This window comes from Pan paniscus, chromosome 9 (assembly GCF_029289425.2).
Source record: "Pan paniscus chromosome 9, NHGRI_mPanPan1-v2.0_pri, whole genome shotgun sequence".
Taxonomy (NCBI): domain Eukaryota; kingdom Metazoa; phylum Chordata; class Mammalia; order Primates; family Hominidae; genus Pan; species Pan paniscus.
This window is the reverse complement of record NC_073258.2, coordinates 78,887,690-78,913,478: the sequence shown is the minus strand read 5'-3', so window position 1 is coordinate 78,913,478 and position 25,789 is coordinate 78,887,690. Positions and strand designations below refer to the sequence as shown.

The 25,789-nt window shown below is 39.6% G+C and overlaps 1 protein-coding gene across 1 annotated transcript in view; it reads left to right on the top strand.

Annotated features, from left to right (window-relative positions):
- INTS4 (integrator complex subunit 4) overlaps positions 1–25,789 on the top strand; it is a 116,868-nt gene that overhangs the window by 14,833 nt on the left and 76,246 nt on the right. Inside the window, exons 4-8 of the mRNA XM_034933433.3 lie at positions 1,197–1,303; positions 19,070–19,255; positions 19,817–19,867; positions 21,369–21,457; positions 24,124–24,244. Coding sequence (XP_034789324.1) covers positions 1,197–1,303; positions 19,070–19,255; positions 19,817–19,867; positions 21,369–21,457; positions 24,124–24,244 — 554 coding nt within the window. The remainder of the gene's footprint in view (positions 1–1,196; positions 1,304–19,069; positions 19,256–19,816; positions 19,868–21,368; positions 21,458–24,123; positions 24,245–25,789) is intronic.

Here is a 25,789-nt window from a genome sequence, read left to right as displayed (position 1 = left end):
GCTACGTGAGAGGTGACATTTTAAGGATAACTAGGTGTTCAGTGGGGAGTGGGGTCAAGAATGGAGTCAGGTGTGGGGGAAGGCATTCTATGTAGAGAAGTTAGCCTGAGCAAAGATAGGGGGCATGGAATTATAAGTAGTTGGATAAAAGAGTGTTAAAGGAGACCTGAAAAAGATGAAGCTAGAAAGATAGGCAAGGGTAGACAACATGGAAGGCTTGGTATGTATGTATTATATGCCTTCTAGGATATTTGGACTTTATCTTGAAGGCAATGGAAAACTTTTTTTTTTTCTGTTTCTTCTTTTTTTTTTTTTTTTTTTGAGATGGAGTCTTGCTCTGTCGCCTAGGCTGGAGTGCAGTGGAGCGATCTCGGCTCACTGCAACCTCCGCCTCCCGGGTTCAAGCGATTCTCCTGCCTCAGCCTCCTGAGTAGCTGGGATTACAGGCGCCTGCCACCATGCCTGGCTATTTTTTGTGTTTTTAGTAGAGATGGTGTTTCACCATGTTGGTCAGGCTGGTCTCGAATTCCTGACCTCATGATCTGCCCGCCTCAGCCTCCCAAAGTGCTGGGATTACAGGCATGAGCCACCACCGTGCCTGGCCTTTTTTTTTTTTTCTGTTTCTTAGTGTGAAAAAACTCTTGAATCAGTCAAGCACTAAACATTTTTGGAGCACACTATGTATATAGAACTGTACTCTATCCTGTGGAGGACTCAGACATTTAAACATGATCCCTTTAGGAACTTAGATTTTAGTTGAGGGCATGAAGGATCACACAGTAGAACCCAGTTGACAAAAGTCTGTTTTTTTTTCTGTTTTTTTTAGGACTGGGTCTCGCTCTGTTGCCCAGGCTGGAGTGCTGTGGCGTGATTACAGCTCACTGCTGCCTTGATCTCTGAGGCTCAAGCAGTCCTCCTACCTCGGCCTCCTAAGTAGCTGAGACTCTGGGCGCACACCACCTGGCTGACTCATTTTTTCAGATTTATTTTTGTAGAAACGGAGTCTCCCTATGTTGCCCAGGCTCGTCTTGAACTCCTGGGCTCAAGGGATTCTCCTGCCTCGGCTTCTCAAAGTGCTGGGATTACAGTTGTGAGTCACTGCGCCTAGCCAATCTACATTCTTTACCCAAGTAAATTAGTTTATATAGTTACCCCTTTCGAAATTCTGCAAGCCAACTTTCTATCTCCCTCTCTAGAGTCTCATCAAGTCCTAGCTCAACTGCTGGATACTTTGCTTGCAATTGGCACTAAGCTACCAGAGAATCAAGCTATCCAAATGCGATTAGTTGATGTGGCCTGCAAGGTAAGAGTATAAAATCTATTCAGATCCATCCTAAACTGGTAACTGAGGACTGCTAAGGACCATTAATGGTTTTAAGAGCTGCCTCATTTTTTTCATCTCTTGGTGTTAGATTAGGAATAAAGTTAAGTACACTTGTTATAAAGTGTATTTCGTCATCCTTTCAAAACAAATGAAAATAATTACAGTACATAGTTACTGTGTATATTGTGCCTAATAATGCACTCTGCTTGTTACGGTGCTTTGTATTCAGTTTTTCATTTGGTCCTCACAATCCTTCAAGTAAGTACCGTTATTTCTCTTTTACAAAGGTGAAAATTAAGATTTATGGAGTCTGATTTGTCTAAGTTTGCACAGCTAGGAGGTTGCAGTACCAGGGTATAAACTGTACTTTTTCTGACCCCAAACTTGTTTTGTTTTTATTATGCCTTGTTGCTTCAATAAACAGACCAACTATACACAAGTAAATGTATGGGAAAAGTTTTGTACGTTCTTTTTTTCTGATTTTTAAATACATGTATTAATACATTAATTGTGCCTTTTGATTTAATTTGGAGGTTAATTAGCCTCTTTGTGTATACACAGCAACCCCTAGAACCCTGTAGAATTGATTTTACTTTGGATCTTTTTGATAACTTTGACAATATAAAAAAGTCAAATGCATTTGAATTGTGTTAGAGTATTATATTCTTGAAATTAGAAAGCTATCTCAGAGACGCAGGAAAGATTACTTGATTTATCTTAAAAAAACAGACATACATAAAACCAAAAACACTTTGACAAGTACAATACTAAAAGCTTAAATAGGGCCAGGTGCGGTGGCTCACACCTGTGATCCCAGCACTTTGGGAGGCAGAGGTGGGCGGATCATTTGACATCAGGAGTTTGAAACCAGCCTGACCAACATGGTGAAACCCCATCTCTACTAAAAATACAAAAAAAATTAGCCAGGCACGGTGATGCCTGCCTGTAATCCCAGCTACTAGGGAGGCTGAGGCAGGAGAATCGCTTGAACCTGCAAGACGGAGGTTATGTGAGTGGAGATTGCGTCACTGCACTCCAGTCTGGGTGATAGAGTGAGACTCTGTCTTTAAAAAAAAAAAAAAAAAAAAAACAGCTTAAATGGAAAAAACTAGGGATTATGTGTGTGGGAGAGTAAGTACGTCTCCCCTGTGAGAGAAAATATATATCTGTGAAGTTTGCTTCTGAGAGTTGTCATAATGAATGGGTTGTGATATCTGCAGTAACTGTTTCTTAAATCTGCTTTAAATATATTTTTAACTATAAGATTTTATATTATATACTTAAATATATTTTTTATTATAATAATTTGTACTCATAGAAAATTCGGAAAGATACTGAAAACTGTAAAGAAAAATGCATTCATAATTCAGTACCCAAAGGGAATCATTATTTGTCTTTTGATATATGGCTTTCTGATTTTTTTTCTGTATGCAAATCATTTGCCATTGTTTTTTCTTTAAATACATTGCTGTAATCATATAATTTTGCTCCTTTTTTGCTAACATAAGTATTTTTCTTGTATGTGTTTTATAAACATAATTTGTAATGGCTGTGTGATATTGTGATATAATTTTGCTCCTTTTTTGCTAACATAAGTATTTTTCTTGTATGTGTTTTATAAATATAATTTGTAATAGCTGTGTGATATTGTGTCCAATAATTAAGCCATACTTTTTTCCTAACTATTCACCTATTACTGAATTTACATTGTAGCCATTTATTTAATTGGAAATAATACTGCAGGGCATATTGTTAGTCTAAAATATTTTCCGTATTTAAAATTATTTCTGAAACACAGACTATCAAAATAGAATTACTAAATTACTAATTGAAAACATTTAGAATTTATTTATTTTTATTTTATTTTATTCTTTTTATTTCTTTTTTATTATACTTTAAGTTTTAGGGTACATGTGCACAACGTGCAGGTTAGTTACATATGTATACATGTGCCATGTTGGTGTGCTGTACCCATCCACTCGTAATTTAACATTAGGTATATCTCCAAATGCTATCCCTCCCCCCTTCCCCCACCCCACAACAGGCCCTGGTGTGTGATGTTCCCCTTCCTGTGTCCATGTGTTCTCATTGTTCAGGTCCCACCTATGAGTGAGAACATGTGGTGTTTGGTTTTTTGTCCTTGCAATAGTTTGCTGAGAATGATGGTTTCCAGCTTCATCCATGTCCCTACAAAGGACATGAACTCATCATTTTTTATGGCTGCATAGGATTCCATGGTGTATATGTGCCATATTTTCTTAATCCAGTCTATCATTGTTGGACATTTGGGTTGGTTCCAAGTCTTTGCTATTGTGAATGGTGCCACAATAAACATACATGTGCATGTGTCTTTATAGCATCATGATTTATAATCCTTTGGGTATATACCCAGTAATGGGATTGCTGGGTCAAATGGTATTTCTAGTTCTAGATCCCTGAGAAGAATAGAGTCAGGGTCTCATTGTGTTGCCTAGGCTGGTCTCGAAGTCCTGGGCTTAAGTGTTCCTCCAACTTTGACCTCCTGAAGTGCTGGGATCACAGGCATGAGCCACAGTGCCTGGCCTAGACTTTTTTAAAGGCTGTGTTCTTTATTTTTTTGAAAAAAAGACGAGGGTCTTGCTATGTTGCCCGATATTACGTGTGTGAACTACTGTGCCCAGCTAAGGCTCTTAATACTTTTTGTCAAATTGCTTTCCAAAGTGTTCCAGTTTATATGCCCACAAGCAGTATATGAGAGTGCCTAGTTTCACTGCATTATTCTAGCATTAGATATTAATGTTTAAAAATCAAAGATAAACCTGTTAATTTGGTATGTGGAAAATGATACTTCATTTTTAAAAAATCTCTTTTTTGAAAAGACTAATGAGGTTTCTTTTTCATATGTTTTTCCTTTATTTGTATTTCCTCTCATGTGAATGAACTTTTTATGTCCTTTGCCAGTTAAGCATATGGAGTTTGTGTGTGTCTGTTTTTTTTAAATCGTTTGTGGAGGTTCCTTTTTTTTTTTTGAGACAGAGTCTCGCTCTGTCACCCAGGCTGGAGTGCAGTGACGTGATCTCGGCTCACTGATACCTCCGCCTCCCGGGTTCAGGCAATTCTCCTGCCTCCGCCTCCCGAGTAGCTGGGACTACAGGTGCGTGCCACCACGCCCAGCTAATTTTTGTATTTTTAGTAGAGACGGGGTTTCACCATGTTAGCCAGGATGGTCTCAATCTCCTGACCTCATGATCCGCCCGCCTCGGCCTCCCAAAGTGCTGGGATTACAGGTGTGAGCCACTGCACCCGGCCTGTAGAGGTTCTTAATAGGGTAAAAATTGCAACTGTTTGTCAATGGCAGATCTGTCACAAGCTTTTTCAGACTACAGTAATGAAGGCTATCTGTGATTCATAACTACAACCGCTGTTTCTATTGCCAAATGCCATTTTGGTTTATGACTATCATACAATGTGCCTAAAAGTTTTTTTTTTGTAATTGAGATATAATTTATATACAAATATTTACTCTTGATGGAAAAGATACAAAGTATGTTTTCTGACCACAGTGGGATGAAATTATAAATTAGTTAACAGGAAGAAATTTAGTAAACCCACAAACGTGGAAATTAAACAACATACTTCTATGTAACTAATGAGTCAACGAAGAAATCAAAAGGGAAATTAGAAAATACTTTGAGATGAATAAAATAGAAAATGATGCAGCTAAAGCAGTGCTTATAGAAGTTTATAGTTTTAAGTGCCCATCATAAAAAAAAAACAAGAATAAGGATCTAAAATCAGTAACCTAACCTTCCAACTTAAGATGCTGGAAAAAGAAGCATCCATTAAACTTAAAGCATGTGAAGGAAGGGAATACTAAAGATTAGAATAGAAATTAATTAAACAGAATAGAAAAACAACAGATAATCAACAAAACCAAATTTACTTCTCTGAAAAGATCAACAAAATTGACAAACCTTTAGTTATATTGACCAAGAAAGAGAGAGAAGACTCAAATTACTAGACTCAGAAATGAGAGGACCAGAAGATGGACATATTAGAAAAAAAAAGGAAAAGTGAGGATACTGTTGAGGGCAGTGGCTTATGTCTGTAATCCCACAGTTGGAGAGGTCAAGGCAGGAGGATCACTTGAGCCCAGGAGTTCAAGACCAGCCTGGGTCACATAGGAAGACCCCATATCTACATAAAACAAAAAAATTAGCCGGGTCTGGTGGCTTGTACCTGTAGTCCAGCTACCTGGGAGGCTGAGATGGGAGGATCGCTGTGCCTGGGAGGTTGAGACTGTAAGGAGCTGTGATTGTGCCACTGCACTCTAGCGTGGGTGGCAGAGCAAGACCTTGGGTCAGAAAAAAAAAAAGAGACATGACTACAGACCTGACAGAACTAAAAAGGATTATAAGTTAATATTATGAAAAATCACAGGCTGGGTGCAGTGGCTCACACCTGTAATCCCAGCACTTTGGGAGGCTGAGGTGGGCAGATCACGAGGTCAGGAGTTCAAGACCAGCCTGACCAACATGGTGAAACCCCGTCTCTACTAAAAATACAAAAATTAGTCGGGTATGGTGGTGCGTGCCTGTAATCCCAGCTACTCAGGAGGCTGAAGCAGGAGAATCACTTGAACCTGGGAGGCAGAGGTTGCAGTCAGCTGAGATCACGCCATTGCACTCCAGCCTGGGCAACAGAGCAAGACTCCATCTCAAAAAAAAAAAAAAAAAGAAAAGAAAAATTATATACCAATAAATTAGATAACTTAGTTAAGTGGACAAATTATTAGAAAGACAAAAACTACTGAAAATGACTAAAGAAATAGACAATCTGAATAGATCTATGACAAGTAAAGTAATTGAATTAGTAATTAAGAAAACCAACTAAACAAATCCCTACAAAGAAAAGCTCAGGCCTCAATGGCTTCACTGGTGAATTCTACCAAATATTGAAATAAGAATTAATGCAAATTCTTTACAAACTCTCCCAAGAAATAGAACAGGAGAGAACACTTCCAAACTCATTCTATGAGTTACCAGAAACAGACAAAAGACATCACAAGAAACGAAAACTGCAGACCAGTGACTCTTATGAATGTGGATCCAAATATCTTTAACAAAATACTAGCAAATCAACTCCAGCAACATACCAGTAGGAGTATATACCACAATCAAGTGGGATTTATTCCAGGAATGCAAGGTTGGTTTAGTATCTGAAAGTAAATGAATGTAATACACTATCGAGGATAAAAAACATGATCATAACAATAAATGAAGAAAAAGCATTTAACAAACTCTTAACACCCTTGTATTATAAGAACACATAAAATATCTTGTAATATTTTTAGGCTTTAGGATAGAATAGGTCAGGAATAGATGGAACTTCCTGACCCTCGTAAATGGAATCTAAAAAAAAAAAAACTGACAGGAAACATCATACTTAGTTTTGACAGATTGAATGCTTTCCCCCTAAAATGAGAAACAAAACAAATAGGTCATTATATTTTTCTTCACTTCTGTTTAACATTGTACTAGAGGTTCTTGCCAGGGCTATTAGGCATAGAAAAGAAATAAAAGTCCTCTATTTTGGAAAAGAAAAAGTAAAATTCTCTCCCCGTATTCACAGGTGACATAACCTTGTATGTAGAAAATCCTGGGGAATCCACTAAAAAACTGTTTGAAGTAATAAATGAGTTTAGCAAGATTGCAGGATACAAAATCAGCATACAAAATATAAATTGTATTTATATACACTTGCAGTGAACAATATGAAAATGAAATTAGGAAAATAATTCAATTACAGTAGCATCAAAAATAATACTGATGGCTGGGTGTGGTGGTGCCTCTTGCCTGTAATCCCAGCACTATGGGAGGTTGAGGCAATAGAATCTTTTGAGCTTAGGAACTGGAGACCAGCCTGGGCAACTCAGTGAGATCTCATCTCTACTAAAAATTGAAAAAATTAGTCAGGTATGGTGGCACATGCCTGTTGTCTCCGCTATTTGGGAAGCTGAGGAGAGAGAATTGTTTGAACCTAGGAGGACAAGGCTGCAGTGAGCCTTATGAGCCTTGATTATGCCACTCCACTAAGCCTGGGCAGCAGAATGAGACCCTATCTGTACTAAAAAAAAAAAAAAAAAAAAAAACCCACAAAAGAAAACTTATGAATAAATCTAACAAAAGAAGCACCAGTAATATCCAGATACTATGGTACTATATGAAGATAGATGTAAAGATAAATGGAATAGAATTGAGAGTCAGGTCCAGGCATGGTGGCTCACGCCTGTAATCCTAGCACTTTGGGAGGCCGTGGTAGGCAGATCACTTGAGGTCAGGAGTTTGAGACCAGCCTGGCCAACATGGTGAAACCCTGTCTCTACTAAAAATACAAAAATTAGCCAGGTGTGATGGCACACACCTGTAATCCCAGCTACTGGGGAGGCTGAGGCAGGAAAATCGCTTGAACCTGGGAGGCGGAGGTTGCAGTGAGCTGTGATCGCACCACTACACTCCAACCTGGGCGACAGAGTGAGACTCTGTCTCAAAAATAAAAAAAAATTATTGAGAGTCAAGAAATTGGCTGGGTGTGGTGGCTCATGCCTGTAATCCCACTACTTTGGGAGGCTGAGGTGAGCAGATCACTTGAGCCCGGGAGTTTGAGACCAGCCTGGGCAACATGGCAAAACCCCATCTCTACAAAAAATATAAAAACTAGCCACGAATGGTGGTGTGTGCCTGTAGTCTCAGCTACTTGGGAGGCTGAGATGGGAGGATTGCTTAAGCCTGGGAGGTTGAGGCTGCCAGTGAGCCGAGACTGTGCTACTGCAGTCCAGCCTGAGTGACACAGTAAGACCCTGTCTCTAACAAAAGAAGAAGAAGGAGAAGAAATAAACTCATGTGTCTTTGGTCAACTGATTTTCTATATGGATGCCAGTACCATTCAATGGAGAAAAAAATTGTCTTTTCAATGCATGGTGTTGGGACAACTGTCTATCCACGTGTAAAAGAAGAAAGTTGGAAACTTACCTCACACCATGCAAAAATTAACTCAAAATGAGTCAAAGACCTGAATATATGTGAGCTAAAATTATAAACCCCTTAGAAGAAAATATAGTAGTATATTTTCGAGTCCTTGGATTTGGGAGTGGATTATTAGATTTAACAAAAGCACACGTTCTAAAAGAAAAAAGTAAATAAATTGGGTTTCACCAGAACTGAAAACTTGTTTTTCAGGGGACCCAAGAAGGTGAAAAGACAACCCACAGTATGGGAAAAAATATTTGTAAATCATACATATAATGAGGTAATTGTATTTTTGTTTTTTTTTTTGTTTTTTTGAGTTGGAGTCTCACTTTGTCATCCAGGCTGGAGTGCAGTGGTGGCTTGACCTCGGCTCACTGCAACCTCTGCCTCCCAGGTTCAAGTGGTTCTCCTGCTTCAGCCTCCTTAGTAGCTGGGATTACAGGCGTGTGCCCAGCTGATTTTTTGTATTTTTGGTAGAGACGGGGTTTCACTGTGTTGGTCAGGCTGACCTCAAACTCCTGACCTCAAGTGATCCACGCACCTTGGCTTCCCAAAGTGCTGGGATTACAGCATGAGCCACTTCGCCCAGCTGGTAATTGTATTTAGACTATCTAAGGAACTCTTACAACCCAATAATAAAAATACAAACAACCCAATTAAAAACATGACAGAGGAGGGAAAGTGGCAAATTAAAAAAAAAGTATTAAACTAACATGGGCAAAAGATCTGAATAGGTGTTACAAAAAATCTAATAATCCAGTGCCAAATAGATATAGAAAAAAGATAAACATACAACACAAAAGCTTAACATCACCTGTCACTAGGGAAATGCATATCAAAACCACAATGAGCTGGGTGCTGTGGCTCACGCCTGTAATCCCAGCACTGTGGGAGGCCAAGGCAGGTGGATCACTTGAGATCAGGAGTTCGAGACCAGCCTGGCCAACATGATGAAACTGTGTTTCTACTAAAAATACAAAAACTAGCCAGGCATGGTGGTGGGCGCCTGTAATCCCAGCTACTCGGGAGGCTGAGGCATGAGGCTCGAACCTGGGAGGCGGAGGTTGCAGTGAGCCAAGATCTTCCCATTGCATTCCAGCCTGGGTGACAAGAGCAAGACTCTTGTCTGAAAACAAAAAACAAAAAACCCACAATGAGATGCTATCTCGCATTTCTAGGATGGCTGTAATAAAACTGCCTCCCAGGCTCAAGTGATCCTCCTGCCTCAGCCTCCCAAGTAGCTGGGACTATAGGTGCATGCCACTATGCCTGGCTAACTTTTGTATTTTTTGTAGAGATGGGGTTTTGGCATGTTACCCAGGCTGGTCTTGAACTCCTGAGCTCAAGAGATCTGCCTGCCTCAGCCTCCCAAAGTGCTAGGATTACAGGAGTGAGCCACTGTGCCTGGTGTTCGCTCAGCTGCTTTCAAAAACAGTCTGGCAGTTCCTCAAAAAATTAAAAATAGCCTTACCATAGGACCCAGCTATTCTGCTTGTAGATATCTACCAACAAACTGAAACATATTAACTGAGAAGTTTGTATATGAATTTTTTTTTTTCCCCAGATGGAATCACTTTGTCACCCAAGCTGGAGTGCAGTGGTGCGATCTTGGCTCACTGCAACCTCTGCCTCCTGGGTTCAAGCAATTCTCCTGCCTCAGCCTCCTGAGTAGCTGGGACTGCAGGTGCCCATCATTACGCCTGGCTAATTTTTTTGTATTTTTAATAGAGACGGGGTTTCACCATGTTGGCCAGCCTGGTCTCGAACTCTTGACCTCAGGTGATCTGCCCGCCTCAGCCTCCCAAAGTGCTGGGATTACAGGCATGAGCCACTGCACCTGGCCCTATGGTTGTTTGTAGCAGCAGCATTCATAATAGTCAAAGGTGGGAGCAAGTCAAATGACCATCAGCTGATGAATTGATAAATAATGCACATTAGAATATTATTTGCCCATTAAAAAGAATAAAATACCAATACATTCTACAGCTTCTTTGGACTTTGAAAACATTATGCTAAGTGAAAGAAGCCAGACACGAAAGACCACCTATTACATGAGTCAGTTTATATTAAATTTCCATAATAGGTTAAGCCTATAGAGACAGAAAGTACATTAGTGGTTGGTTAGGGCTTAGGCGAACAGAGAGATAGGAGGTTGATAGCTAAAGGGTACAGAATGGCTTTTTTTTTTTTTTTTTTTTTTTGCAGGAGGGGATCTTTCTGTAATGATAATGTTTGAAAACTGACTGTGGTGATGGTTGTGCATATATGTGCAGTACGGAAAAGCATTGAATTGGCCAGGTGCAGTAGCTCATGCCTGTAGTCCTAACGCTTTGGGAGGCCAAGGTGGGAAGCTCGCTTGAGTGCAGGTGTTCAAGATTAGCTTGAGCAACACAATGAGACCTCATCTGTGCAAAAGAACTAGCAGGTGTGATGGTGCACATCTGTAGCCCCAGCTACTTTGGGAGGCTGAGGTGAGAGGATTACTTGAGCCCAGGAGGTCAAGGCTGCAATGAGCTGTGATGACATCACTGCGTTCCACCCTGGGCGACAGAGCGAGGCCCTGTCATTTATTCATTCATTCATAAATACATACATACATATACATACATACGCCTATACATACATACCATTGATTTGTACATGTTATCTGGGAGAATTGCGTACGTTTTCTGGGAGAATTGCATGGTATGTGTATTATATCTTATAACAGCTATTAAAAATTTATACTTCAGGCCTGGCATGGTGGCTCACACTTGTAATCCCAGCACTCTGGGAGGCCAAAGCAGGCAGATCACTTGAGGCCAGGAGTTTGAGACCAGCCTGGCCAACATGGTGATAACCCTGTCTCTACGAAAAATACAAAAATTAGCCGGGTGTGGTGGTAATCCCAGCTACCCTGATGGCTGAGGCATGAGAATCACTTGAACCAGGGAGGCAGAGGCTGCAGTGAGCTGAGATCACACCACTGCACCCCAGCCTGGGCGACAGAGTGAGACTCTGTCTCAAAATAAATAAATATAAGAAAAAAATTATACTTCACTGAATTTTGGTGAATTTTTCAACATTTACATTTTTTCCACGTTTTGGCTAATTTGAATAATGCTGCTAATGAATATTCACTTACAAGTTTTTTGCTTTATATATATATGTTTTCAGTTCTCTTGGATATATACCAAGGATATTCACTTACAAATTTTTGCTTAATACATGTTTTCAGTTCTCTTGGATGTATACTAAGGAGAGGAAGTTTGGGGTCATATGGTAATTAAGTGTTTAAGTTTTTAATAAAATTGTCATAAAATACAGATTAACATAAAATTTACCATGTCAACCATTTTAAAACATATTGTTTAGTGGCATTAAGTGTATTCACAAAGTTGTGTGATCATCACCACCCTTCATTGACAGAGCTCTTTTTGTTTTGCAGAAGTGAAACTCTATACCCATTAAACAATAACTCCCCATGTCCCCATCCCCTAGTCCCTAACAACCACCATTCTATATTCTGTTTTTATAAATTTGACTACTGTAGGGACTTCAGGTAAGTGGAATCACGCAATATTTGTTCTTTTGTGCCTAGCTTATTTTTCTTAGCATAATGTCCTCAAAGTTCATCCACATTGTAACATGTGTCAGAATTTTCTTCCTTTTTACAGCTGAATAATGTACCATTTAAGTAAATTGGAGAAATCATGCCATTTTCCCACTGAAGTAAATGTTTCATATGTATTTTTTTAAGGACATCAATTACAGCATGCATCACATAATAATGACATTTCAGTCAAGGATGGACTGCATATACAACAGTGGTCCCATAAGGTTATAATATTATATTTTTACTGTACTTTTTCTATGTGTAGATATGTTTAGATACACAAATACTTACCATTATGTTACAGTTGCCTACAATATTCAGTACAGTAACATGTTGTACAGGTTTATAGCCTAGGAGCATTAGGCTATATCATGTAGTCTAGGTGTAGTAGGCTTTACAATCTAGGTTTGGGTAAGTACACTCTGATGTTTGCACAATGATGAAATCACCTAATGATGCATTTCTCAGAATGTATCCTTGTTGGTAATGATGCATGACTATATTTAGTTTTCATGTCTCTTTTGTTTTCCTTAATCTGAAAAGGTCACTCAACCTTTCTTTGTCTTTCATTACCTTGACATTTTTGAAGAGTGTAGGGCATTTATTTTGTAAAATGTCTTGCAATCTGGTTTTATCTGATATTTTCAGTTTAGATTCAGCCAATGCATTTTGACAAGAATATAACAGAATTTTGTGTCCCTCATAATGTATAACATCATGAGGCACAGATGACGTTTGACTTGTTCATGATGTTGCGTTTGATACTTGGCTTAGGTGGTGTCTGCCAGGTTTTGATTATAGAGTTATTTGATCCCCAAAATTAAAAATAGAATTGCCATATGATCCAACAGTTCACTTATGGGATATACCTCTGTAAGGGCTGCCATAACAAAATGCCACAGGCTGGATGGCTTAAACAACAGAAATTGCTCACGTTTCTGAAGTCTAGAATCTAAGATTAAGGTGCTGGCAAATTCAGTTCCTAGTGAAGGCTCTCTAACTGGCTTAAAGACAACTGCCCACTCGCTGTGTGGGCATATGGCCTCTCCCCTGTGCATGAGAGAGAGCTCTCATAAGGACACTAGAGTCCCATCCTTATGACCTCATTTAACCTTAATTACCTCCTGAAAGGCCCCACCTCCAAATGCAGTTATAATGTATTGCATTTCTTTTGTAACTATGACTGTTGGGTCATGAGTTCCTTAAGGAAACTCATTTTTCCAAAGAAGACATGTAGATGGTCAATAATCCAATATGAAAAGATGCTTAATATCACTAATCACTAATCATTAGGGAAAGAAAATCAAAACCACAGTGAGATACCACTTCATACCCATTAGGATAGCTATTGCCAAAAAGAAAAAAAAAGTATTGGCAAGGATTGGAACCCTTGTGCATTGGTAGTAGTAGTGCAAAATAGTGCAGCCATTGTGGAAAACAGTATGACAGTTCCCTAAAATTCATGGGTTGGAAGAATTAATATGTTAAAACGTCCATATTACCCAAAATGATCTGCAGATTCAGTGTAATCCCTATCAAAATTCCAATATCATTTTTCACAGAAATAGAAAAAAAATCTTTAAAGTTTGTATGAAACCACAAAAGACTTAATAGCAAAACAATTTTGAACAAAAAGAACAAAGCCAGAGGCATTACATTCCCTATTTTCAAAATATAAAGCATTTGTAGTCAAAACAACATGGTACTGGCATAAAAACAGTACTAAAGGAACAGGATAGAAAGCCCAGAAACAAACCCATGCATTTATGGTCAGCTGATTTTTGACAGTGGTGCCAAGAACACACACTGGGTAAAGGACAATCTATTCAATAGATGATGCTGGGAGAAGTGGTCATTCACATGCAGGAGAATGAAATTAGACCCTTACGTCATACACATACTTGAACTGAGTGGATTAAAGACTTAAAACATAAGACCTGAAACTGTAAAACTACTAGAAGAAAACACAGGGAAAGCTCTGTGGCATTGATCTGGGCAATGATTTTTTGTTGTGACTTTAAAAGAGCAGGCAACCAACCAACCACAAAAAATAGACAAATGGGACTGTATCAAACTAAATAGTTTCTGTACAAGAAAAGAATCTAAGTGAAGAGACAACCCATAGAGGTAAAAAAACAAAATGTGTAAACCATATATCTGACAAGGGCTAATATCCAAAATATATAAGGAATTCAACTAAGTAGCAACAACAATAACAAAACCTGGCTAAAAAATGGGCAAAGGACCAGAACAGACACTTCTTACAGATGACCAACAGGTTCATGAAAAAGTGTACAACATCACTAAGCGTCGGGAAAATGCAAATTAAGTGAGATGTCACCTCACATCTATTAGAATGGTTTTTATAAAAATCGGTGAACAATAACAAGTGTTGGCATGGGGAGACAAGGAAACCCTCGTACACTGTTGGCGAAGATGTAAATTAGTACAACTATTTATGGAAAACAAGATGAAGGTCTCAAAAAACTAAAAATAGAACTAGCATGTGATCTAGCCATCCCACTTCCGGGTATATGTCTAAAGGAATTGAAATCAGTATGTTGAAGGGATGCTTGCACTCCAATGTTGATTGCAGCAGTATTCACAATAGCCAATGTATGGAATCAACCTGTTTATCAGCAGATGAATGGATAAAGAAGATGTAGTGTATAACATGCAATGGAATACTATTCAGCCTTGTAAATGAAGGAGATCCTGTCATTCATGACAACATGTATGAACCTTGAAGACATACTAAGTGACATAAGCCAAGCACAGAAAAACACATGCCACATGATCTCATTTGTGTGTGTAATTTTAAAAAGTTGAACTCAAAGAGAGTAGAGCGATGATCACCAGAGGCTAGGAGTGGTAGTAAAGTGAGGGAGGGGGGAGTTGCTGATCAAAGGTTATAAAGTTTCAGCTCAACAGGAGGAATAGGAGGAATAGGTTTTGAGATCTATTACATAGCAGGTGACTATAGTCCACAATAATGTATATTTAAAAATAACTAAGAGTAGGGAGGTGCAGTGGCTCATACCTGTAATCCCAACACTTTGTGAGGTCGAGGTGGGAGGTTTGCTTGAGTCCAGGAATTCAAGACCAGCCTGGGCAAATGTGGTGAGACTCTGTCTCTACAGAAGTAAAAAAAGTAGCTGGGCATGGTGGCTTGCACCTGTATTCTCAGGCTGAGTCAGGAGGATTGCTTGAACCCAGGAGTTCCAGGCTATGTGAGCTATGATCATGCCACTACACTCCAGCCTAGGTGACAGAGGAAGACGTTGTCTCTTAAAAAACAAAAACCTAAGTGAATATTTCAAATGTCTCACCACAAAAAATGATAGGTGATGGATATATGTTAATTAGCTTGATTTAATAATTCCACATTGCATACATGTATTAAAGTATCACATTGTATCCCATAAATATATATAACTATGACTATAATAAAACATTAAAATCAAAAATAGATAATTTGTGGAGAGATACTTTGAGATTATGTAAATATGCTCTTCCTCATCAAACTACCCACCATTTTAGCAACTGTTATTAAATCTTGCCTGACTTTGTTATTACCATAAAGAGAGCTTGCCTCCCCTCCCTCCCTCTCTTCTTTCCTTCCTGCTTTCCCTCCCTTCCTCCCTCCACTTGCCCTTCCTCATTCCTTCCTCCTTCCTTCCATTTGTCTCCTGTTTTATTTACTATGTAATAGTATAATCATTATTTTTTGAAGTTTAAATTGTCTCTTTATAATAATTTTTATTTTTATTTATTTTTTATTTTTATTTTTATTTTTGAGAGAGTCTCGCTCTGTCACCCAGGCTGGAGTGCAGTGGCGCGATCTCGGCTCACTGCAAGCTCCGCCTCCCAGGTTCACGCCGTTCTCCTGCCTCAGCCTCCCGAGTAGCTGGGACTACAGGTGCCCGCGACCATGCCCGGCTAATTTTTTTTGTATTTTTTTTTTAGTAGAGATGGGGTTTCACCATGTTAGCCAGGATGGTCTCGATCTCCTGACCTCATGATCCACCCGCCTTGGCCTCCCAAAGTGCTAGGATTACAGGCGTGAGCCACTGCACCCGGCCAATAATTTTTAAATACAGGATGTTACTCTGTTGTATTCTTTGTATCACAGTAGGAAGAAAGTCATGCTTTTGGATACTTTTCAAAGTTCTTCTCATTTATCCTCTCCTTAATCATTTCACTTATTGGATAGCTAATCCTCATTTGAGAGATGAATAGATGTAGTTCAAAGACTTGACAAGAAGTTAATGCAGTTTTCTTGTGTAGCGTCTGCACAACTGAAATTGAGGGTCTTCTGCTTTCTTTCCTATTTGTAAAGATTTTTCTGGGAGAACAAAGTTCTTGTTAAAAGAGGGTATCCATTAGAATCTGCATACAGAATACACCAAATTGTTATCTGTCCTTAAAAACTATTCATATCAAGGATCACCTGAGCCCAAGAGTTTGAGACCAGTCTGGGCAATGTGGCAACATCCCATCTCTACAAAAATTTTAAAAATTAGCCAGGTGCGATGGCACACACCTGTGGTCCCCAGCTACTCAGGAGACTGAGGTGGGAGTATCTCTTGAGCTTGTCAGGCCAAGGTTGCAGTGAATGCTGATTGCAACACTGCACTCCAGCCTGGGTGACAGAGCGAGACCCTTATCTCAAAAGAAAAAAAAAATCCATATCGATGCTGAATGGATCAGTATGTTATTTTTATCTTATTCAACTTCATTCTCAGATTTTGTTGATACACAGAACCATTTTTTTAATATATAGCAAAATTGTAAATTAATTTTTATTTTTGACACAAATTGGTCTTATTATTGGGGATGTGGTTTCCTTACTTGCTCCATTAATATAAAAATTATGGCACTTCAATGGCCTGACAAAATGTGTAACACCCAAATAGCATCTGCAGACACTTAGCAATTTTTTTTTAATTAATAAGTTTTTATCCAACAGTATAAAGAAAAGCAGTTCTTAATGATGATGACCTTGATGCAAGAAGTGACTTGTAGGGGAAGGACATCATAAAATTGTAATTGTTTCCCTGAGAGCATGAGACTCTCTTTTGGGCTAAGATTCAGTGTGCAGTAATACATTGATTGTGCATTATTGTTGCCTGGTTAACAGAAGCTAGAAGTATTTAGTTTATTGCTTGAAAATCAAAGTGTTTGTAACAGAGGTGCAATCAACAGTTTAGTCATGAGAAATGATGTTTTTATACTAAATATAAATAGTTCATTTGTTTTGTTTTTGAATTTTAGGGGGCGCAGTTTGAGACAGTCTTGCTCTGTTGCTCAGGCTGGAGTGCAGTGGCGTGATCTTGGCTCACTGAAACCTCCGCTTCCTGGGTTCAAGTAATTCTCTGGCCTCAGCCTCCCAAGTAGCTGGGATTACAGGTGTGTGCCACCACACCTGGCTATAAATTTTTTTTTAAAGAAATGGGGCCTCGCTGTGTTGTCCAAGCTGGCCAAGTCCCATTCACTTTTCTCCGCACTAGTGACTCACTTTGAGAATAATTATCCATTAGTGGGTAATGTGACCAATTTCATGAGACGTGATTTTTTTTTTGAAAAAAAAAAATACAAATACCAGAGTAAATCACAAGCTATAAGGTAAATATTGTTTTGTTAAACTTGCTGTATGTGTGTTTTAATGTACTGTCTTGCAATATTATATGTTTCTTACTTTGGGTGCTAGTCAAAAGAAGTTTGAAATCCAGAGTTTTGTACCATTTTTATTACCTCATTTCTTCAAAGTATTTTTAATTTATGTTGCTATGTTATGCAAATAGCTTGTTTTAGTAGCATTGGACTAGGGTAATGCAGGAGGAAAACTGATAATTTATTAAAATTCGTGGTGAGAGGTGCTAAAATAAAAAATATTGATAGTACTAAATGTCGACAAGGATGTGGCACATCTAGAACACTTATGCAGCACTGGTGGAAGTGTAAATTAGTACAGCCATTATGGAAAACTATTTGGCAGTATCTTCTTTTTTGGAGGCAGTATCTCACTCTGTCATCCAGGTTGGAGTGCAGTGGCATGATCACGGCTCACTGCAACCTCCACCTCCGAGGCTCAAAGGATCCTCCTACCTCAGCCTTCTGGGTAGCTGGGACTATAGGTGTGTGCCACCACACGCCTATAGTCCCATTTGCCCAGGACAGTCTTGAACTCCTGGGCTCAAGTGATCCTCCTGCCTTGGCCTCCCAAAGTGCTGGGATTATAGGCATGAGCTACTGTGCCCAACTGGCAGTATCTTCTTAAGCTGAAGCATGTCTTGTTACCTATCAATTCTACTTCTACATATATATCCAACAAAAATGTGAACATGTACACCAAAAGCCACATACAAGAATAATCACAGTAGCATTATTCGAAATAGCCAAAGACTGGAAATAACTTAAATATTCATCAACGGAAAGGCTAAATAGATTTTCATGTATTTACAAATGAATACTATATAAGTAACAAGAATAAATGAACCATTGCTATCTGCCATACCTTGCATAAATCTTACAAACATAATAAGCCACAGAAGCCAGATGCTATTTGATTTCATAAAGTACAAAAATAAACAAATGAACCTGTGTGTTAGAAGTCAGGATAGTAGCTATTTTTGGTGGTGATGTGGTGAGGTTGTTGCTGGGAGGAGGAATGAGGGATATTTCTGGAGTGTTGGTTATATACTATTTAATCTGGGTGCTTGTTATATATGTGTATTTGTGAAAATTTATTGAGCTGTACACTTAAGATTTTGCATATTTCTATGGATATTAAAAGTTTTAAAAATTTATACATTTTTGTCTGGTTTTAAAATTTGAAAGCAAATAAAACGCAATCAGGGACGAATTTTAAAGTACCTACTCTGTACAAGGCAAAGTGCTAGCTATTGGGAATACAAAGATGAAAAACTAGGACTTTTATTTTCTAAGGACTCATTTTTTTTGAGAAGACACGTACTCAAGTAACATGATGCTAGACAGACTGTCCTAAGAATATAGGTCTTGAAATCACCCCTAAGGTTGCTGCAATGCTTTTGTTTCTGGTCTTGTCTGTGTTTGTCAAGATATCTTAATCATGTCCTTTTTTTCTTTTTCTTTTTTTCTTTTTTCTTTTTTTTTTAATAGCATCTGACAGATACGTCTCATGGTGTAAGAAATAAGTGCCTGCAGTTACTTGGCAATCTTGGCTCTTTGGAGAAAAGTGTCACAAAAGATGCAGAAGGCCTAGCTGCCAGAGATGTCCAGAAGATTATAGGGGATTACTTCAGTGACCAAGACCCACGTGTCAGAACAGCAGCTATAAAAGCCATGGTAAATGTGATTATGGAAACTACTTGGGGCTAGTGTTCATTTTTGTTTTTTAAGTTTATAGCTAGTGCTGCCTTGGATACATTGTAAATTCTTCAGCATATACTTTCAGGAGGGTATTGGTGGTGGCCTTACAGAACTCAGTGACACACATTCCTGTATACAAATGTGCGTTTTTGGCTTTCTCTGGTAGCTTTCAGGTGTATTTATGAAACATGGAAAGCACAATAGGAACCTGTTATAATTCCTTCGACTTGGAGGCATATGACTTGGTATGATATTATAATAGGGGGAGGTGGTGTTAATCATTTTTTCTTTAGGCTTCATATCATTATTTCATATTTTTCTAATACCTTCTTGGGACAGTCCATGGGTTAGATTTGTGAAATGCTTGAATGCTCCTATTGAAAGACGACAAGGTTTCTTATTTATATAGCACTAATTTTGGCTAAATGGAACCATGTTAGCCTGATACAATAGGGGAAAATATGTGAGATTGTGGGGAGACATTGGAAATATTGCTCTTTTCCTCCCAAGCACTTAAACTATATATTTATTATCTAGTTGCAGCTCCATGAAAGAGGACTGAAATTACACCAAACAATTTATAATCAGGTACCTTATATGATTACTGTCTGGAAGGGGTGGAGGTATTATGAAGCTGGGAGGGCGGCACACGGGTTCTCAGAATTTGAAAACATAAGGACTTCGCTAGTTAATAGTGGCAGCGTTGATTGGGATGGATGTGAAGTCATATTCAAAAAATACTTTTCAGGAAGAGAATGATGTAATTAAATAGCGCTAGTACATGTGAAAAGGACTTTTAGGAGGATTTACAAAGTTCAGTATGAGAGTGAGAGTACCTGAAGAAAAGTGTAGCATTTAGAATAAGGAACGTGTTAGTCTTTCTGATCACTGTTTGGTTGGGCCGTACATGAAGTCATTTCTGGGCACCACACTTCACAAACTAGAGTGTGTCTGGAGAAGGGTGACCAAGACCGTAGGATCATATAAAAAAAAAGTCACATGCATGTAGTAGTAGTGGTAAAGAAAGGTATAATGAAGTTGTGGAAAAGCTGACTGACGGCCAACCAAAAGGCCTTATGAGGCTGTATTTCTCTTGGAGGATAATTGACTGAATCTGGTAAAAGGAATCTAAATCCATGTTCAGAGATTAGGTTTTGTTAGCCTGCCAAGAGTGGTTTTATCTCTCATGGGAAGAAGATAATTAGCCAAGCCCCATCACAGATGTGTAAACCAAGTTTATTCCTCTATTGAATGAAGTAGAATGGGTCCAGAATGCTTGTGGTGGTGTGACCATCGCCTTCTTTTTCTATAAGAAAACTATGTGGGAAGCCAAATAATTCAAAGGAAACTTGGATCGTAAGGACTCAGAGGAAGGGAAGTTAGTTGGCTGATTCAGATGTTTGGTGGCATAAGACTCTGTTAGTAATCTAGGCAAGCAGTAATGACAGCATCAAGGGAGTGAGGATGGACTGATAGTGTAGAATTTAAGATATAAGGTAGAATTTGCTTCCTTAATGAGTTCAGGTTTGCATGTGTTGAGTATAAAAGTTTGATGGGACATCCATGAAGAGAATTCCAGCCATAAGTAGTTATAAAGGCCTGGAGATCAGGAGAAATCAGAGCTGAGGTTAGGTATTCAAAGCCATCAGTATTTAGGGAGTATGGGGCTACCCAGAAAGAGTGAGTGGATTGAAACAGAGGCCAATGATTTCAGACCAAGGTAAACAGAAGTGTGTGCTTTGATTTTTACAGGGGGGGAGGAAAAACCCATAATTGGTGTTTGAACCTGTGAGAACAGTACTGTGGGCTCCCAGCATGCTTTGCTGGGTTTGATCTGTTCTAGATGTTTTTATGCTGTCAGTCTGTGATTCTCCTTTCAGACATGGGGTAGGGTGCATAGTCAGAATACAGCCAGAGCAGCTGACAGAGGTCAAGATTCATTTTTAAGCAAAGATTCCAGAAGTTAAAACCACACACAAGTGTTTTACTGGGCATCCTTATCCAACCACCCTATCTTCACTTTGAAAATAGTTTAAACATTGCCTGAGAGGACACAGAACTAATAGACTTTTGGAATTCTTCTTTGCAGGCCTGTAAATTACTCTCTGATGACTATGAACAAGTGCGCAGTGCTGCAGTCCAGCTTATCTGGGTCGTCAGTCAGCTCTATCCTGAAAGGTCAGTGTGGGTGTAAGCTGGCTTTTGTTGATTGTGAAGCCGTTTTCCTCTCCTCTCACCATGCAAAAAGCCCACTTCTAGAAAAGAAATGTTGGTTACATTTTTGGAAGGCAATGGGGAATAAGGGAAAAGCACAGGCCCTGAAAATCAGATTGCCTGGTCCTCATTTTTCATCTCTGATAGGAACTTTCTGTACACCTTTGGAAAGATACTTCACTTCTTTTGTCCTAACCTTCTCATCCATAAGTGAAGAAATTGGAATATCTTTCTTAAATGGTTTTCAGTACTTTACAAAAAAATCTTTAAAATTGTTTGGGACCCATTTTAGTTTGGCTTGTGCCAAATGCCAGATAAAGATACCAGATGAGTTTGGGAATAATGATCTCTTATGTAGTTTTCCTGGTTAAAAATATTTTCACAGCAATTAAATTAACCACAGTGATTCTTTGAGGAGGTAGGCAATATTATTTATTATATTTTGTAAGATAGAATATTATATTTATAAATATTTATCTTTTATTTATAAATATTTATAGAATATTTTATTTTTCCTTGTATAGGAAAAAGAGGTGTTTTTTCCTGTTCATTAAACTGCCAGAATTTGAAAACCAGAATAAATTAATAAACCTGTAGGAGTAGGCTCCATTTGTAGTGTTTTAGGACTTAGACACATACAAAGAAAAGGGCTAACTGGAAATTGTCTCTTCTTTTAGGACTGGATTGATAAGTAAGTTTTATATTGATTTATTCTGAGATTTACTGTATTTATAGAAGTTCAGTCTGGACACGGTGGTGCCTGTAATCCCAGCACTTTCAGAGGCCGAGGTGGGCGGATCACCTCAGGTCAGGAGTTCAAGACCAGCCTGGTCAACATGGTGAAACCTCGTCTCTACTAAAAATACAAAAACTAGCCGGGCATGGTGGCACACGCCTGTAATCCCAGCTACTAGGGAGGCTGAGGCAGGAGAATCACTTGAACCTGGGAAGTGGAGATTGCAGTGAGCTGAGATCACACCACTGCACTCCAGCCTGGGTCACAGAGCAAGACACTTTCTCTCAAAAAAAAAAAAAAAAAAAAGTTCAGTTACAGAAGATAATAAACTTAAGGATATGAAATATTCGGTGGAAGCTAGTTTTTGATAATTTCATAAATCTTTGAACCTTTGGTGGGTTACGTACTTTTTTTTTTTTAAGGCAGGGTCTTGCTCTGTGGCCCAGGCTGCAGTGCAGTGATGTGATCTCGGCTTACTGCAACCTCCAACTCCTGGGTTGAAGCAATTCTCATGCCTGAGCCTCCCAAGTAGCTGGAATTACAGTCGCGCACCACCACACCCAGCTCATTTTTTGTACTTTTAGTAGAGATGAGGTTTTGCCATGTTGGGTAGGCTGGTCTTGAACCCCTGGCTTCAGGTAATCTGCCCGCCTCAGTATCTCAGTGTGCTGGGATTACACGCCTGGCTGAACCTTTGGTGGGTTACACACTTTTATTCAATACATTGAAAATTTGCACCTGGTTGCAGTGGCTCAGCCCTGTAATCCTAGCACTTTGGGAGGCTGAGGCGGGCGGATTGCTTGATCTCAGGAGTTTGAGATCAGCCGGGCAACATGGTGAACCATCTCTACTAAAAATATAAAAAATTAGCTGGGTGTGGTGGCATGCTTTTGTAGTCCCGGCTACTCAGGAGAGTGAACTGGGAGGATCACCTGAGCCCAGGAAGTTGACACTGTGGTGAGCAGTGCTCACGCCACTGCACTCCAGCCTGGGCGACAGAAGTGAGACCCTGTCTCAAAAAAAAGCATAATTTGCAATGCAACTGAAAGAGTTGGTTTGTACTCCCAGAGTGATTTGTTTATTCCAAACTGTATTTAATCATTCTAGGATTTGAACTATTCAATTATCATTTTTGTGTGTGTCAGTCTTCATTGACTGTTCTCAGTTTATTGAGCCTGCAGCCTTACTTACTTATGTATTTATTTGTTTATTATTATTATTATTATTATTATTATTTTTTTTTTTTTTTTTTGAGATGGAGTCTCACTGTTGCCCAGGCTGGAGTGTAGTGGCACTATCTCGGATCACTGCAACCTCCACGTTTCAGGTTCAAGCGATTCTCCTGCCTCAGCCTCCTGAGTAGCTGGGATTGCAGACATGTGTCACCATGCCTGGCTAATTTTTATATTTTTAGTAGAGAGGAGGTTTCGCCATGTTGGCCAGGCTGGTCTCGAACTCTTGACCTCAAGTTATCCACCTGCCTCAGCCTCCCAAAGTGCTGGGATTACAGGCGTGAGCCATTGCGCCCAGACTGTATTTATTTTTTGAGACAGGGTCTTGCTCTGTCATCCAGGCTGGAGTGCCGTGGTGTGATCTCAGCTCACCGCAACCTTCACCTCCAGAGCTAAAGTTATCTTCCCACTTCAGCCTCCCAAGTAGCTGGGACTATCAGCACATGCCACCACGCCTAGCTAATTTTTGTATTTTTTTTGTAGAGATGAGGTTTTGCCATATTGCTCAGGTTGGTCTTGAACTCTTGGGCTCAAGCAATCTACCTGCCTGGGCCTCCCAAAGTGTTGGGATTATAGATGTGAGCCACTGTGCCTGGCCTGAGCCTGCAGACTTAGGTTCATGTTTTGTTCTAAGTGATTTCATTTCTTTTCTTTTAATTTAGCATTGTCCCAATTCCTTCTTCTAATGAAGAAATACGCTTAGTTGATGATGCGTTTGGCAAAATTTGTCACATGGTCAGTGATGGCTCTTGGGTGGTTCGTGTTCAGGCAGCAAAACTGTTGGTAAGTTATACTTTTTATGTATGTATGTATGCATGTATATATTTATTTTCTTTTCTGTAGAAATGAGGACTGTGTGGCCCAGGTTGGTCTCAAAATCTTGGCCTCAAGCAGTCCTCCTGCCTCAGCCTCCCAAAAGACTGGGATTATAGGCTGGGTGCGGTGACTCACACCTGTAATTCCAGCACTTTGGGAGGCCAAGGCAGGCGGATCACAAGGTCAGGAGATTGAGACCCATCCTGGCCAACATGGTGAAATCCCGTCTCTACTAAAAATACAAAAATTAGCTGGGCATGGTGGCGCACGCCTGTAATCCCAGCTACTCGGGAGGCTGAGGCAGGAGAATCGCTTGAACCCGGGAGGCAGAAGTTGCAGTGAGCCAAGATCACGCTGCTGCACTCCAGCCTGGCGACAAGGGGGAGACTCTCATCTCCAAAAAAAAAAAAAAAAGGCTGGGATTATAGATGTGAGCCACTACACCCAGCCAATAATCCTTTTTTTAAATGAACACATTTCTCATTAAGTTTTTACAAACATTTTGAGAAACTACAGATGGGGCAGTGTGACCTGAATTTAAAACCCCAGAATTTATTTTCCTTTTTCTTTTCTTGAGACAGGGTCTTCCTCTGTTGCTCAGGCAGGAGTGCAATAGTGCAGTCACGGCTCACTGCAGCCCTGACCTGCTAGGCTCAAGCAATCCTTCCACCTCAGCCTCCTGAGTAGCTGGGACTACAGGCATGTGCCACCCTGCCTAGCTAATTTGTATTTTTTGTAGACATGGGGTCTTGCTTTGTGCCCAGGCTGGTCTTGAATTCCTAGGCTCAAGTGATCCTTCTGCCTTGGCCTCCCAAATTGTTGGGATTACAGGTTTAAGCCACTACTCCCAGCCCCAGAATTTATTAATATAGAAAGAAATAGTTCACTCTCCTGTAGAGAAATAGCCTTTTAGAACTAGAAAGAATCTTAAAACATAATTCTATTAACCCTACTAGGAATTAAGATAGCCGGAGCCTAGAGAAAAAGGAAAACAATTAAAAAAAAGTTTTTCCCATTTATTAAGCACTTGTTATGTCCTAGTTCAGGAGGCTCAAACCCCCAGGCTGTGGACCAGTCCTGGTCCATGGCTTGTTAGGAACCAGGCCACACAACAGGAGGTGAGTGGTAGATGAGCAAATATTACTGCCTGAGCTCTGCCTGCTGTCAGATCAGCAGCTGCATTAGATTATCATAGGAATGTGAAAACCCTATTGTGAACTGAGCATGTGCGGGATCTAGGTTTCATGCTCCTTGTGAGAGTCTAATTCCTGATGATCTGCGGTGGAACAGTTTCATCCTAAAATTACCCTGCTTCACCACTCTCTCTGGTTTCTTCCATGAAACTGAACCCAGATGCCAAAAAGGTGGGGGACCACTATCTTAGATAATTTGAAGGAGGCCCCTTACATATATTTTCTCATTTTCTCTTTACAGTAACCCTGCAGGATAGATGCCATTATCCAGTTGGGGCATGGTGGCTCATGCCCATAATCCTAGCACTTTAGGAGGCTG